Source organism: Callorhinus ursinus, unplaced genomic scaffold (assembly GCF_003265705.2).
Source record: "Callorhinus ursinus isolate GAN/ISIS: 27379988/994484 unplaced genomic scaffold, GSC_fseal_2.0 scaffold40, whole genome shotgun sequence".
In the NCBI taxonomy this organism is placed as follows: domain Eukaryota; kingdom Metazoa; phylum Chordata; class Mammalia; order Carnivora; family Otariidae; genus Callorhinus; species Callorhinus ursinus.
In genome coordinates, this window is record NW_027397102.1 from 4,840,579 (window position 1) to 4,854,172 (window position 13,594).

The following is a 13,594-nucleotide window of genomic DNA, read 5'->3' on the forward strand; positions in this document are numbered from 1 at the left end:
TTTTTTCTTTATAACAAAATAGTGTAATTATTTGAAAAAAGTTTTTTTTTTTCTCTTCCAGTAGACATGATCTCAATAGATTTGTTGTCCCTGTCTGTTTTGGTTAGAACTGTACGCTTTCCCAATGCCTAGAATAATACCTGGAAAATGAGTGAATCAATTAATGAATAAATGAATTAATTAAATCAATAATCATGTGAAGTTTGGTGAAGGGATGGAAGGGAAAAATAGAATATATGAACATAAAACTATGTTTCACAGAACATTTTAGATGACTGCCCACTTTTTGATTGATAGATTTCCTGGCTTCTGCATGAGTGAACAAATAATAGGAGAGTTATTACTGTAAGACATCAATTCTTCACAGATCATAGCACAGGGTTTTAACTTTTATGCTTAGTGTTTTTGAAGGCTTTCTATTTTTAAAAAATACTTATTGGTAGTTATAATTTAGGAAAGTTCGCACTTGGTTGGGGTGGTTGTTAGCCTCATTTTATTTCATACTTTGCAACTAGGACTTATTTTTTTTCAGCCACAATCACCATCACTATTTGATTAAAAAATCAATTTACTGCATGGAACTTCAGGATCTTGTTCATCTTAATACTAAGATCTCTTTTTTGGAATCATTCTCTATCTTGTGTGAATGTCTCCTTCAAAATTTTTGTAAACTTGTCTGTGGTTTAATAGCTGTTCATGTACGAAATTCTTGTCTCCAATTTCTTTTTACATTTTTTTCTTTCCTCACCTATTTATGCTTCCAGATAAACCTTCAATTTTGTCAAGTTTCAAAAAAAGTTTTTCTTAGAGTTTGATTAGGATGGGGTTAAACCAATACATTTAATTGGTAAACAATTAAGGTTCTTTCTTCCTTCTCCATTTACTCAGCTCTTTTGTATATCTTAATTAAGTTTTGTGGCTTTATTCACTATAACTCCATATACTGTTTGTTCAGTGTTATGTCCCTGTTGCTATTATAAATAGAATAGTTTTACCTACTTTTATTACCTATTTAGTTTGCTGTTGGTGATATAAAGAAAAGCCATCAGCCTTTTTTTTCCCCCTAAGACTAATGATTTATTAAGAAGAAAAATATTTTTTGACTTTATCTTTTTAAATTTTATTTTATTATATTAGTCACCATACATTACATCATTAGTTTTTGATGTGTTCCATGATCCATTGTTTGCGTGTAACACCCAGTGCTCCACTCAATATGTGCCCTCTTTAATACCCTTCACCAGGCTAACCCATCCCCCCACCCCCCTGCCCTCTAGAACCCTCCGTTTGTTTCTCAGAGTCCATAGTCTTTCATGGTTCATTTCCCCCTCAGATATCCCCCCTTCATTTTTCCCTTTCTACTATCTTTTTTTTAACATATTATTTGTTTCAGAGGTACAAGTCTGTGATTCATCAGTCTTACACAATTCACAGCACTCACTATAGCACATACCCTCCCCAATGTCCATCACCCAGCCACCCCATCCCTCCCACCCCCCACTACTCCAGCAACCCTCAGTTTGTTTCCTGAGATTAAGAATTCCTCATATCAGTGAGATCATATGATACTTGTCTTTTTCTGACTGACTTTTTTCACTTAGCATAAGACCCTCTAGTTCCATCCACATCATTGCAAATGGCAAGATTTTTTTTTATGGCTGCACAATATTCCATTGTATATATATATACCACATCTTCTTTATCCATTCATCTATCAATGGACATCTTGGCTCTTTCCATCGTTTGGCTATTGTGGACATTGCTGCTATAAACACTGGGGTGCATGTACCCCTTTGTATACAAATGTACACAAATATACATTTGTACATTTGGGGTAAATACCCAGTAGTGCAATTGCTGGGTCATAACGTAGCTCTATTTTCAACTTTTTGAGGAACCTTTCATACTGTTTTCCAGAGTGGAAAAGCCATCAGCTTTTGTTTACATTAAACCAAGTCTTAATATTGATTTTTAAAGTTTTTAATTAATCCGTGTTTTATATAAAAAAATCACATGGTAATAAACATAATTTCATGTCCCCTTAAAAAGTGATACTTGTTATATTTTTCACATATTATTGAATTAGCCAGATAGTCTTAAACAACACTGAATAGCTGTAAAAGCCAACATCCTTTCTTGTGTTTCAACATTAGTCATGATGCTGATTTTTTAAGATAAATTAAAAAAATGTATCTCCTTTTTCCTAATTCTTATTTATTTGTAAAATAGGAAATGGGTGTCTAGTTTTATCAAATTCCTTCTAAATATTATCAACCTTTATAAAGGAATAGTTCTTGAATTTTTTGGCTACTGTTATTATTTTCTAATTTTTCATCTTTTTTCCATTTTTAAATGTTTGTGTTATTCTAAATTCTTGAAGTTAAATATTTATGGTTTTTTTAAGAGTATTTAGGGCACCTGGGTGGCTCAGTTGGTTAAGTGTCCAACTCTTGATTTCAGCTCAGGTTATGATCTCAGGGTTGTAAGATTGAGCCCTGTGTCAGGCTCCACGGTTGGGTGTGGAGCCTGCTTAAGATTCTCTCTCTCTCTCCCTCTCCTCTGTCCCTCTTTGACCTCCTCCCTTTCCAAAAAAAAAAGAGTATTTAGGGTAATAGATTGGACTGGGTACAGTTTTAGCTACCAAAACGAATTATCACTACCAGCATGTGATCAATAATATCAGGAACAAGTTTTAACCTAATACAAGAGAAAGTGTTTAAAATTTTGGCCCCCTTTGTATGGAGTTTATACTCTTAGACAAGTGAGTACAGATTATAGCACATGATGTTATTAAAAGTCATCAACATATTATCCAAGGTTAGTTCTTAGTGACCTTTTATAACTGTATATGGTTGCATATTTTTTTATGAAAAAGAAAACACATTAAAAAGTTTGAAATTGCTATGAGCCTGAAAGCTTTTAACAAATAGTTGAATTTATGTGTATGTCAGTTATGAGGAATTTATAAAAGAGTAATTGATATAGTATCAAAAGAGGAATAAAATATGAGATTACAAAATAGAAATGTGTGGAGGTAGGAGTAAGTGCAGAGCTAAGTTCATAATTTTAGATCTATTTCACGTACACCAAAGCTAAATAAGTAATGTTAATTGTTTGCATTAAGTGAGAAACAACGGTTAACTAGGGTAAAATTTATTATAGGGTTGTAGAATTAATACAACCTAAATTCCTCAACACTTGTACAGTTTTATGGATTTCACAATATGGATATTAGTGAGATAGAATCACTGCATTTGTGAAAATGACTTCTTCATGAAAATTTTTTACATGTAAATCAAATCTATTACAGAGCATCTAACAGAAATGCAAAGATAATTTCTAAATTCAAGAAAAATGTATAAAATGAAAAATAAAACAAAACTTAACAATGTTAAAAGATTTGACATGTTTTACACAAAACACTCAGAAATAATTTTAAATATAAAACATGTTTTACCATATGACTGAGGGAAAAGCTTACTTAAAAACACATACACAAAGGATGGAATTTATTGTCAGGATGTTAGCTGACATATTAATGCTACCTTCAGAAGCCTAAACCCTATAAATTAAAAAGAAAAACATATAATCATTTAATTTCAATTTCAAACAACAAGCAATGTCAATTAAACTAAAAACTGACAAGAACTTGCAGTAGTTAGTAGTTTTTATTTCCTTCTTTTTTTTGCACAAGCAATAGAGTATATGCATGAGTAAATATGAGTATCCTACACCTTTAATGTTGAAGTCATATTGTAAATCTCTGACTTCTTATTACTAAGGATACTCTTTCTGTTGCCTCTCACTCTTGACAGATCTTGGTCTCAACAATAAATTCATTGGGGAAGTGTCTAATCTTCCAACACTTATCAATAGCACGTTTGTTGAAACCTGTGAAAAAAATGCACAAAGAATTGACTTTTTATCTTTTTATGTAAATGAAAACATACCTAGATTTGTTCTCTACTTTCCCCCTGTACTCCACCTGCACTCTCCTTCACTTTCCCAAGAACACAGGTTGAAGGAAAGACTATCACCTACCCAGCAAGAGGTCTCTTCTACGAAGGCGGAAGGACTTGTGATTGTTGCAAAGTTGGTAAATAAAGATGCCAAGGTTACTAACATCACGAATCTCCTCCACAGCAACCAGGTCTTCATGAACAACGTAAGTGTGAGGCAAGTATTTGCCACTCTAAATTTTTTTTAAAAAAGATTAAAATAAGAACTTATTAAAAACACCATTTAAATCCTTACCTATAGCAGATAAAGTTTTTTTAAATAGACTATTTTTTAGAGCAGTTTTAGGTTATAGCATAATTTTATTTCAATAAAATGGAATGTTTTGGTTCAAATCATTATTTTTTTAAATGAGGAAACAAATGTTTAAATAAAAATTTGACATCCAAAATACATACAGCCAGTTTGCCGAAGAAATCCATCAAATTCTTTGGAGGCAGAACAATAGAGGTATTGAGGGGCATCAGATAGCAGTTGCCCAGCAGCAAGTCCAAGTAGGCAGTCATGCCCTATTGGGGAGGGGGAAAAGTTAACTATGGTGTAAAGAATATCAATTCTACTGATTCTAACTACATTAAAACAAGCAGCTATATCCTTTTAGTATGTGTTATTTTCTTTTTTTTGCATGTTTTTAAAGATTTTATTTATTTATTTGAGAGAGCGAGAACACGTACAAGTGGGGGGAGGGGCAGAAGCAGACTTCCTGACTCCCTGATGAGCAGACAGCCCAGCAATGGAGCTCAATCCCAGGACTCTGGGATCATGACCTGAGCCAAAGGCAGATGCCTAACTGACTGGGCCATCCAGGTGCCCCTGCATTTTTTTTTAAGGTTTGTTTGTTTATTTATTTATTTTCTTTTTATTATGTTATGTTAGTCACCATACAGTACATCATTAGTCTTTGATATAGTGTTCCATGATTCATTATTTGCCTATAACAACCAGTGCTCATTATAACACGTGCCCTCCTTACTACCCATCACTGGGCTACCCCATCCCTCTAACCCCCTCCCCTCTGAAACCCTCAGATTGTTTCCCAGAGTCCTTAGTCTCTCATGGTTCGTCTCCCCCTCTGATTCCCCCTCTTCAGTTTTCCCTTCCTTCCCCTAATGTCCTCCGTGCTATTCTTTATGTTCCACGTTAAGGTATTTTCAATAGCAAAAGTGAAAAAGGCTTTGCTGCAAAAAGATGTACATTTATGAACAGATTTAACACTTACTAATGAACTAAGAAAAAAACCAGGAAAACCTATAAAAATGAGAAACTCACTTTTTCAAAGTCATGAATAATTGCTGCAGGATCACTATCAGAGAAACTGGGGACAGCCACATCAATGATTGCAACATTGTCTTCCTCTCGAATATCAGCCTCCTCAGTCACAGGCAAGAAGTAGGGCTCTGCTCCTCGAAGGGAATTTGCAGGGTCCTCAGAATCAAAGAAGCACATCTCTCCACGGTAGATGGTACTCTAAAAGACAAAAAGGGAGAATTAAAACCTTTAAAACTTACTATGGGTGACATTTGAATCATTTCTCACACTCACATCAATTCATTGTACTGTTTGTCAAGCTTAGGATTTCTGATTACAGTTATCACCACGAAGACAAATCAATTTTATAAACTGAATGGTAATTTGAAAACTTGTCCTAAATCTTCACTTCTCTGGTGACCACCACAGATTTCCTTAAGTTACTACTAAGTATATAGCAATTAGTAATCCAAATTACAAGAATTGTAATTATTATTACCTTGGGCATGAAGTACTTATAAATGCAGGCTCCACCAACAATAAGTCCTGCCAAGATGAATGAAAGGCCTAAGAGAGTAAGCATGCATCTCCCAGAGGAGCCCTCCTTTTCCTGGGTGGCAACTTGTAGCTCCTGTTTATTAAAAAGCAAAACCAAAGACAAAACCAGATTGCACTTTTAGACACATAGCCATTTTGTGTACAATTTACTTTCTTGAAACATAAGACATTTTTAAAAGATGTTATTAAGTCATCCTAGCTTAAAATCATTTCAAGACAATTTCTGATATTTAATAGATGCTAAAATCTCCAATTATATTAGCTTTCCTTCTGGTATTTACAAACCCAGTTGCAGTATGAAGTTTTTCAAAATACACATTTCTAGAATCAGCTGAAAATCACTGTTCATTTATGCAATAAATTATACTCTTTAAATAAATGTAAGTTGTTGATTTTTGGACTTGTATAGTGATATAATTACTAACTTTCTAGACTATAATTATGTTGCTTTACTATTTTTTGTAAATTAATTTTTTTTTGCCAACTTAAAGGTGAATTAGTGTCCTTTGATTTATTAAATGATTTTCAAAGAGCTGGTTTTTATTGTTTTATTTTTAAAAATTCTGTAAGGCAGGTATATGTCATTTCCCCCTATTTTAGAAATTAAAATATTGAACGTGAGATATATTTCAAAATGTTCCTAATTTTAGTGAGAATTTAGCTTTTCTAATATCATCCACTGTTCTGTAGTTGTGTGCTGCATGAATGAAATAATGTTTTCCAAGTTCTGGTAAAACACTAGACTATAGTACAGCCTTTGTGATAGCTGGGCACAAAAGCTGTGTGTGTAACAGTTACTGTAAAAATTTTGTTAAATGCATAATTTGTTCAGGAATTGGAACGAGAAAGATCCAAAGCAAACGAGTAACTGATTAACTCTGTATTCTTCCCAAAGCAATGGTCCAAGGGACCCTCCAATCCTGATCTTGTATGTCACGATATGTTTTAAGCAGTATTATTACTCAAGGGTAGAATAAAGAAAGTCAACAAATGTAGTTTCTTGGAATCAGTGGGTAAATAATTCAGACTAGTATGAAAATAGAATTGTTTTAGTATTTCAGGTCATTAGCTCTTTTCCATGACAACTACTTTAATGCTTATGGCACCTAATTAAACTTCAATTAATTTGGTGAAAACAAATGCATGGATTCTAAGGAGAAACGATTATTTCATAAATGGTTTTTCGAAACAAAATGTTAATTAAAATTCAAAGAAATTTGGTATGCACATTTTCTTAGCTAAATGTATTTAAATTCAAACCCTCCATTAATACTGTATAAACCTTGAAGGCTTTTCCTTGTCCCAACAGTTTTAAGAAATTATAAATTATTTTTATAAAAAAACTAACATAAAATTAACATTACAAAGACAGAACTATAAATCATGATTGTGAATCACTGTAATCTAAAGTTAGAGGCTTTGAAATTATATTTTAGAAGATTAAACTGAGGTCTAGAGAGATGAAGTTAATTGCCTGTAAGTCACAAAATGACTTAATTTTAAATACTCAAAAAGATGGATTTCTTTTTTTCTTGTCACTGAGATATGAGAAGAGCAATTTACACTGCAATTTCATTTATTGTTAAGCAAAGTCTAAGTATTAGAGTTTCAATTTAATAAAATTCCCCACCATATTAGGAATAAGGATTTTTTTTTCATCTACATTTGCTAGAATTCAGAGTGGTATGGACTCTCACTTACCATAGATAGTTTCTCTCTAAACTGTATTTTAAAGTCATTGTACACAACCTCTGACATACTATTCTGTTGTGCTAGTTTTCTGATGAGCAGATTAATACATCACAGTATACTGTGTCAAATATTATTAAATCAGTGTCTTGTAGTGGCTGGATCAGGATACTGTGGAAGCTTCTCCAACATCTAACAAAGAAATATAATCGTTGTGCAAATGTTCATTTTTATTTATTCTTCATCACACCACAGGCCTGGCAGAAGTACTGCTTACATATTAACTGTATCCAACTACAAGTCATGAAGTTTTTGGTGGTGAGAGAAAAATAAAGGGATTACTGTGTGGCTATATTTAACTACTGGCATCTAATTAGACCTCCCAAAAAATCTGGCCCTGTTTCACTTACAAAGTGAGTAGGACAGTTACATATTTGATCTTCTGTCATTTAATAAAAACCTCAACAATGCAAGGGGGTGTGACTTTTGACTTCTGAAAAGTATAATACCCAAAAGCTACCTTTTTTTCTGGGTTAACTATTAAAAATTTCTGTGATAAAAACTCTGTATAAGCATCTAAGCATTTCAAATTGGTGCATAATAAGTTTTACTACATGGATTCTCATTTCACTCAAAGTACTTTTCAAATCTCCAGTCTGAACACAAAAGTTAAAAACTTTAGAGAACAAGACAAATTAAGACAAATCTGGAAACTCTGACACTGTACAGATTTTGTAGAAGAAAATACAATTTTCCCTTTTAACATTGACATTTTACTGAGGAAAATGAGTAGTTTACAAACATTGAAAACATGTTAGTTGTTTAAAAGAAATTGAACTAAAACAAACAATGGCTAACATTTTGGGGGGCAGTGAACTACCTCAGTTTCTGGCAATGCTAGAAGTTTAAATTACAAGGTCAGACCTGCTTCAGATCTCTCCATGGGGGAGGCAGGTAGAAGGATATCACAAAAAGGAAGTACTAAAAGAAGAAGAAAATAAACTTCAACATTTCTTTTTACAGATGAAGAATGTTGTCTTTAGGAAATGCCACTGTGAAAACATGCAAGGATCTTGCAGTAAGAGGGCAACAGTGAACGTCCCAAATTCTAATTAAGACCAACCTCAATTTTGACAGCTCCTTTACTGAATGCTTAAAACCGCCTATAACCAGAGAAAAACTGAAAATATACACGGGCGAACACAGATGCATACTAACACCAACCCATACGGATTTGAGTCAAAGCTGTCCTTGGCCCCCTACCCCACCCCCACAAACATTCAGTGCTCCTAGAAAGAATTAGATTCATAGAACTTTATCCACGTCAAAAGGAAAGAAAGGAGAGTTAAATCTCCTGCCCCTGTTCTCCTTGAGTGTCTGCTCCTTCCTTGTGGATGCTATATGCACCCCTGGAGCTGGAGACTGAACAACGTGCCTCTCATTGAACCCAGGCCCTCATATGTTCCCCAGGAGAAGGTGACATTGGGTCCCAAGGGTTCTCCTCGAACTCCCTTTAACATCCCTTGGAAATGTACCACCAAGAGCTGGAACCCACGGAAAGTAGTGCAACTCCCTGGGATGTTAAAGGGTGTGAGGCACTGCAAGCAGGAGGTGGCGCTACTAGATGGAACTGGGGCGACCGGTAAACCAGTTCAATAGCGCAGAAGGGGCAGCTTTCATTTTGCCCACTGTCACTTGCCCCTTCTTTCCCCCCCAAACTCCCCCCTCTCCCCACTTTACCGACCCTAGCAGGCAGTCTGGGGTGGAATGATACTGCTACCTTTCTGGTCAAGATTTGAGCTCGGACCGTGCGGTTTACAAGGGCTTCCACGTCTTGACGCGCCTCCTCTTTTTGCACCGCCGTAGGTGTATTGAAGGCGATTTTCACCATAGTGAATCTTTGGGCTTGGTGGTAAGGCGTGGCTCAAATCAGCGTCCCGGGCTACAGGTTGTACAGAGATCGCGCTAGACCTAGCAGGCCGTACGTTCTCCCTCGTCTGTCTTAGGCAGCTGCAAGCCCAGGTCTGGGGATACTTATGACGCAGTCCCAAGCCGGGTGGGAGACCGTGGGAGGGCTCAGGGAGGGGCTGAGGGAGGAGCGGGAGGGGGTCCAAATGCTGGGATGGGGGTGGGGGTTGTCACTGAGGAAAGAGAAGGGGAGGTGGAGCCCTGGGACAGCGGGGGCTTGAAGTGCCTCACCTGCACTCCAGGCGTGCTCCCACCCACCCTCTGCACCCTCAGATAAGAACAGGACAGGAAGGAAGTCTGCTGTATTGTATCTTTTTGCCTCTGTCTAGGCCACAATAGCCCCTGACCCTGATTCTGTTTTCCCAAACCTGGGCCTGCCCCCCCCCCCCAGGGGCCAGGAACTGTAACTTGGCACTGACTCAAGCTTCCTCAGCTCTGCATTCACCCAGGTCCCAAAAGCACAGTTCATGACTGTTCTGTACCTTTATAATAATACCTTCCCTTTAAAGAACCTTCAAGTCTGTTACAGTTCCTTGGTTCATTCTCTCAACATCTTGTTTTCTTTCTTGGCATTTGTTTTGTAATTTCAATTTCCCAACCTAGAGCAATACTAAATCAGAAATACAGCATTCCTGCCTCTTCAACTCCGCACTTTGCAGGTAGGACAGGATGAGACACAGAGGAAGGTGGAAAGCTCATAGTGAATTTCTGAAATAATCCAGATCCTTTCACTCTCTCAGGTCAGGGAAACCAGAGTAAGGTCTCAGTCCAGACCTTGTTTCTCTTCAACCACCAATTGTGAAATCTGCAGGGAGAAAAACAAGGGTGTGTGTATACCTATGCACTTAAGAAGGTGAAAGTGTGAGTGAAGAATACAAAGTTTAACCATATGCTAACCCAGCTCTAATGGAGATAAAAACCAATAATCCCAAAGAGGGCTGAGTTAGAGATCATTATTGAAACATTTATATGTGCAGCTAGTGTAATCATATTATTCTTTCACAATCAGTTCTGCCTGATTGGTGACACTGATAGACAACTTCACTATGTGAAATTCATGCTGTGGAGGTTGGTGACTACAGGTGGTAGTGGTAAAGAGTTTATAATTAGTCCTGCTGCCAAAGAGAGTAAAGGGGTCTGTTGTGTAAAGGCAATAACACCAAAACAAAAAACAAACAAAAAATCCCCACAAAACAAACAAAAGAATCAGGCTTGTGCTATAGAATCCCCCATTCACTCATACTTATTAAATAAAAGAGACTTGGATATGTCATCATCCCTCCGTCTAAGAAATTTCAGGTTGGAGTTTTTCCCACTGAGGTTTCCTTGACTCTGAAGCCTGTTGCCTGTCTCTATTATGGGAGCTCTGTGAAGACACCCTTAATTTTCTCTGATAGGCCACAGGTGAGAAGGTAGATGAAGAATAGTGGGGATCCTTGCCTTACACAGGGCCAGATGTTCACATTTACTTAGAAATATTGGTGCCTTATGCATTTTTTGTTTTTGTTTTTGTTTTGTTGTTGTTGTTTTTTAATTCTTTCTTCAGGTCTGGCCATTATAATTTAACATTTATCAGGCATTTATCTACCTACATTTATCAGTGTAGGCTGAGGAAATCTCAACTTCCCAGGATGTTTCTTTTTACAGTTACCTTCTGTTTGCTATCACCTTTATGACAATTCAACCTAGGTTCTGTGCTAGTTTGTCCCTGTCACATAGGTGGCTGAACAAATGGTTGCTCCTACACATTTACCTATCAAGTGTAAGGTGCTGGATAAGATAGTAATGTATTATATTATCTTAGTGCATCTTCCCTGAAATATAATCAGGCAGAAGGGGCAGGGATTATTTCTATTTTTCAGATGATTAGACCCAAACTTTGGTAACAACCAAGGGATATGTGATTGATTACTGGTTATGTCACATTGAGCAAACTTCCTCATCTCCTTGTGCCTCATTTTCCTCCTCAGCAGAATGGTGTAATATTTCCATCCTGTTGCTGTGACGATCATTTAGGATAATACAGGAGGAAACACCTTTTAAATTATGAAAAGGATAGGAGAATAAAATGGTTGGTTACACTAGAATTCTTGTTTTAGTCTGTAACATACCTGTGTTTCAAGGTTATAGGATGATCTATCTATATATATATTTTTTCACTATTGTTTAGCCTTTAGAGCTGCTTAAGACCGCACTGTATCTTAATATAAGTCATTTTGGAAAAGGTTAAACTTCTGAAAATAGTCACATAAATTGCCATCTAAGTTTTCTGTTGGATTTTGAAAAATTTGGCCATCTTCTCTTTGTTAATGCCATGCTCTCTTTTAGAGATATCCCTCATACCTCTCTAAGGGCGTTTGCTGCTGTTGAACATATATGGTGCAGGCATGGTCTCAAATTAGCAGATACTTACTGCTACCCTTTCAATATAGATAATACTTGTGTTAGAATCGAATAACAATAACACCCATTGTTAGTGTCTATTTCAGGAAGGGTGCTCAGTGGGGAGTCTCTCTCTCTCTCTCTCTCTCTCTCTCTCTGCCCCTACCCTGCTTGTGTTCTCTCTCTCTCTCTCTCAAATAAATAAATAAATAAATAAAATCTTAAAAAAATAGTTCTTATTGGTTAAGCTCTTTGTTGTACTCTCTGCTTCCCAGCAACAACTTCTTGTTTCTTAAAATCAATTTCTTTCACTTTCTTATCTTGGAAAACTGGGGATCTGGCTGCCATGCCAATTCCAGCTCATATTGTTAATCATGTCTGAATGCACACCATTCAAGTTTATAAATGACTTCCCTGTTCTCAGATGATGCCAGATGATGACTAAATTATCACAACTTGAGCTGAATGGAAGCTGATGTACAATTGGATGCCAACTCTCTTTGAATGGTCTGAAATTACCAAAAACTTGATCACATGAAAATAAGGCTACTAGTGGCTTCTGTGATATAATTTCATTCATTAATTCATTTATTTGTTCACCAAATATTTACTGAGGGTCTACTGCCTTGTTCTGTGATTGGCCATGGGAATGGTGGTGAGTAAAACAGACACAACTTTGTCCTTATAAAATATACCACACTGAAACCACAGCAATGACATATTTGTCTTAAGTTCTACAGTTTTTATAGTGGGGACACTGGTTCTGTGCCATGGAGTATAATATAGCAATTCTACAAACCAGCAGAATAGTTCTACCCACAGCCAGTGCTACTAGGAATGTTTAAATTCCTATCTCACCTGCAATGGCTTCACACCCAGCATTCTATTTAGGAAGATTAATCTGATAGCAAGTTGTATTGGGAAACCAGTTAGGAAGCACTTCTGTATTCCAGGTGAAAGATGGTGAAATACATTATGATTGCAACATTAAAAATGAAGGGATAACTTCCAAAGATGTTTAGGAACCATACTTTTCAAGGGTCCAGTGCAGGATTAAGTCATAAGAGATAAATTAGAAAAACTAATTCTATTTTAAAATGACTGGGAATCCAGGATTGGGAAAATGGTGGCACCGTTGATAGCAATACTAACATTTGTTGAACACATTAGATACTAGATTTCTGTGCTAAGCCCATTAAATTAATTGTCATGTAATCTTTACCACAACCCTGTGAAGTATTATTCTATTCCTCATTTTATTGATGAAGACACCAAATTTCCAAGAGGTTAAGTGCGTTGCCCAAGGTCAAATGCTAACTCAAGTGGTCTGATTCCAGTGTTTATACTATTTTTTTAAGATTTTATTTATTTGACAGAGAGAGACACAGTGAGAGAGGGAACACAAGCAGGGGGAGTGGGAGAGGGAGAAGCAGGCTTCCCGCTGAGCAGGAAGCCCCCCAGGACCCTGGGAACATGACCTGAGCCTAAGGCAGATGCTTAACTCCTGAGCCACCAGGCGCCCCCAAGTGTTTATACTCTTAATCACTATGGTGTCTCACTGTTACTAAAATAAATCAGAAAGTCAAGAAGGAGCTGGCTTGAAAGCAGGGAGAATAACCAGCATATTCTCTAGGGAAATGAAGAATGAATCCCCTGCCCATATTGCAAACAGAGATTCCTGCCTAGGATTTTGTTCAGGACTAAAAGCACTTGAAATCCTTTAAAAATTTTG

General features: G+C 36.4%; 1 protein-coding gene across 2 annotated transcripts; it reads right to left on the reverse strand.

The window, feature by feature from the left end:
* Positions 1-3,147: 3,147 nt before the first annotated feature.
* On the reverse strand, positions 3,148-9,686 carry ITM2A (integral membrane protein 2A). Of its 2 annotated transcripts, none has more exons than XM_073880876.1 (6): positions 9,257-9,686; positions 5,765-5,896; positions 5,287-5,484; positions 4,416-4,526; positions 4,042-4,192; positions 3,148-3,891 (listed from the first exon to the last, which is right to left on the reverse strand). In XM_073880876.1, the coding sequence occupies exons 1-6, from the start codon at positions 9,401-9,403 to the stop codon at positions 3,803-3,805; spliced, it is 828 nt and encodes a 275-aa protein (XP_073736977.1). In that variant the 5' UTR covers positions 9,404-9,686; the 3' UTR covers positions 3,148-3,802. The 2 variants fall into 2 exon arrangements, with proteins under 2 accessions (XP_073736977.1, XP_025722052.1); XM_025866267.2 differs by having other exon boundaries at positions 9,293-9,647.
* Between the last annotated feature and the right edge of the window lie 3,908 nt (positions 9,687-13,594).

What these genes read in the sequence shown, in the direction of transcription:
- ITM2A (XM_073880876.1), bottom strand. Translation starts at nt 9,403, where the DNA reads ATGGTGAAAATCGCCTTCAATACACCTACGGCGGTGCAAAAAGAGGAG. An exon ending in ATAAGTACTTCATGCCCAAG is followed by an intron (nt 5,485 to 5,764) that starts GTAATAATAATT and finishes TTTGTCTTTTAG; the next exon opens with AGTACCATCTACCGTGGAGA. An exon ending in TAGAAGAGACCTCTTGCTGG is followed by an intron (nt 3,892 to 4,041) that starts GTAGGTGATAGT and finishes TTTTTTTCACAG; the next exon opens with GTTTCAACAAACGTGCTATT.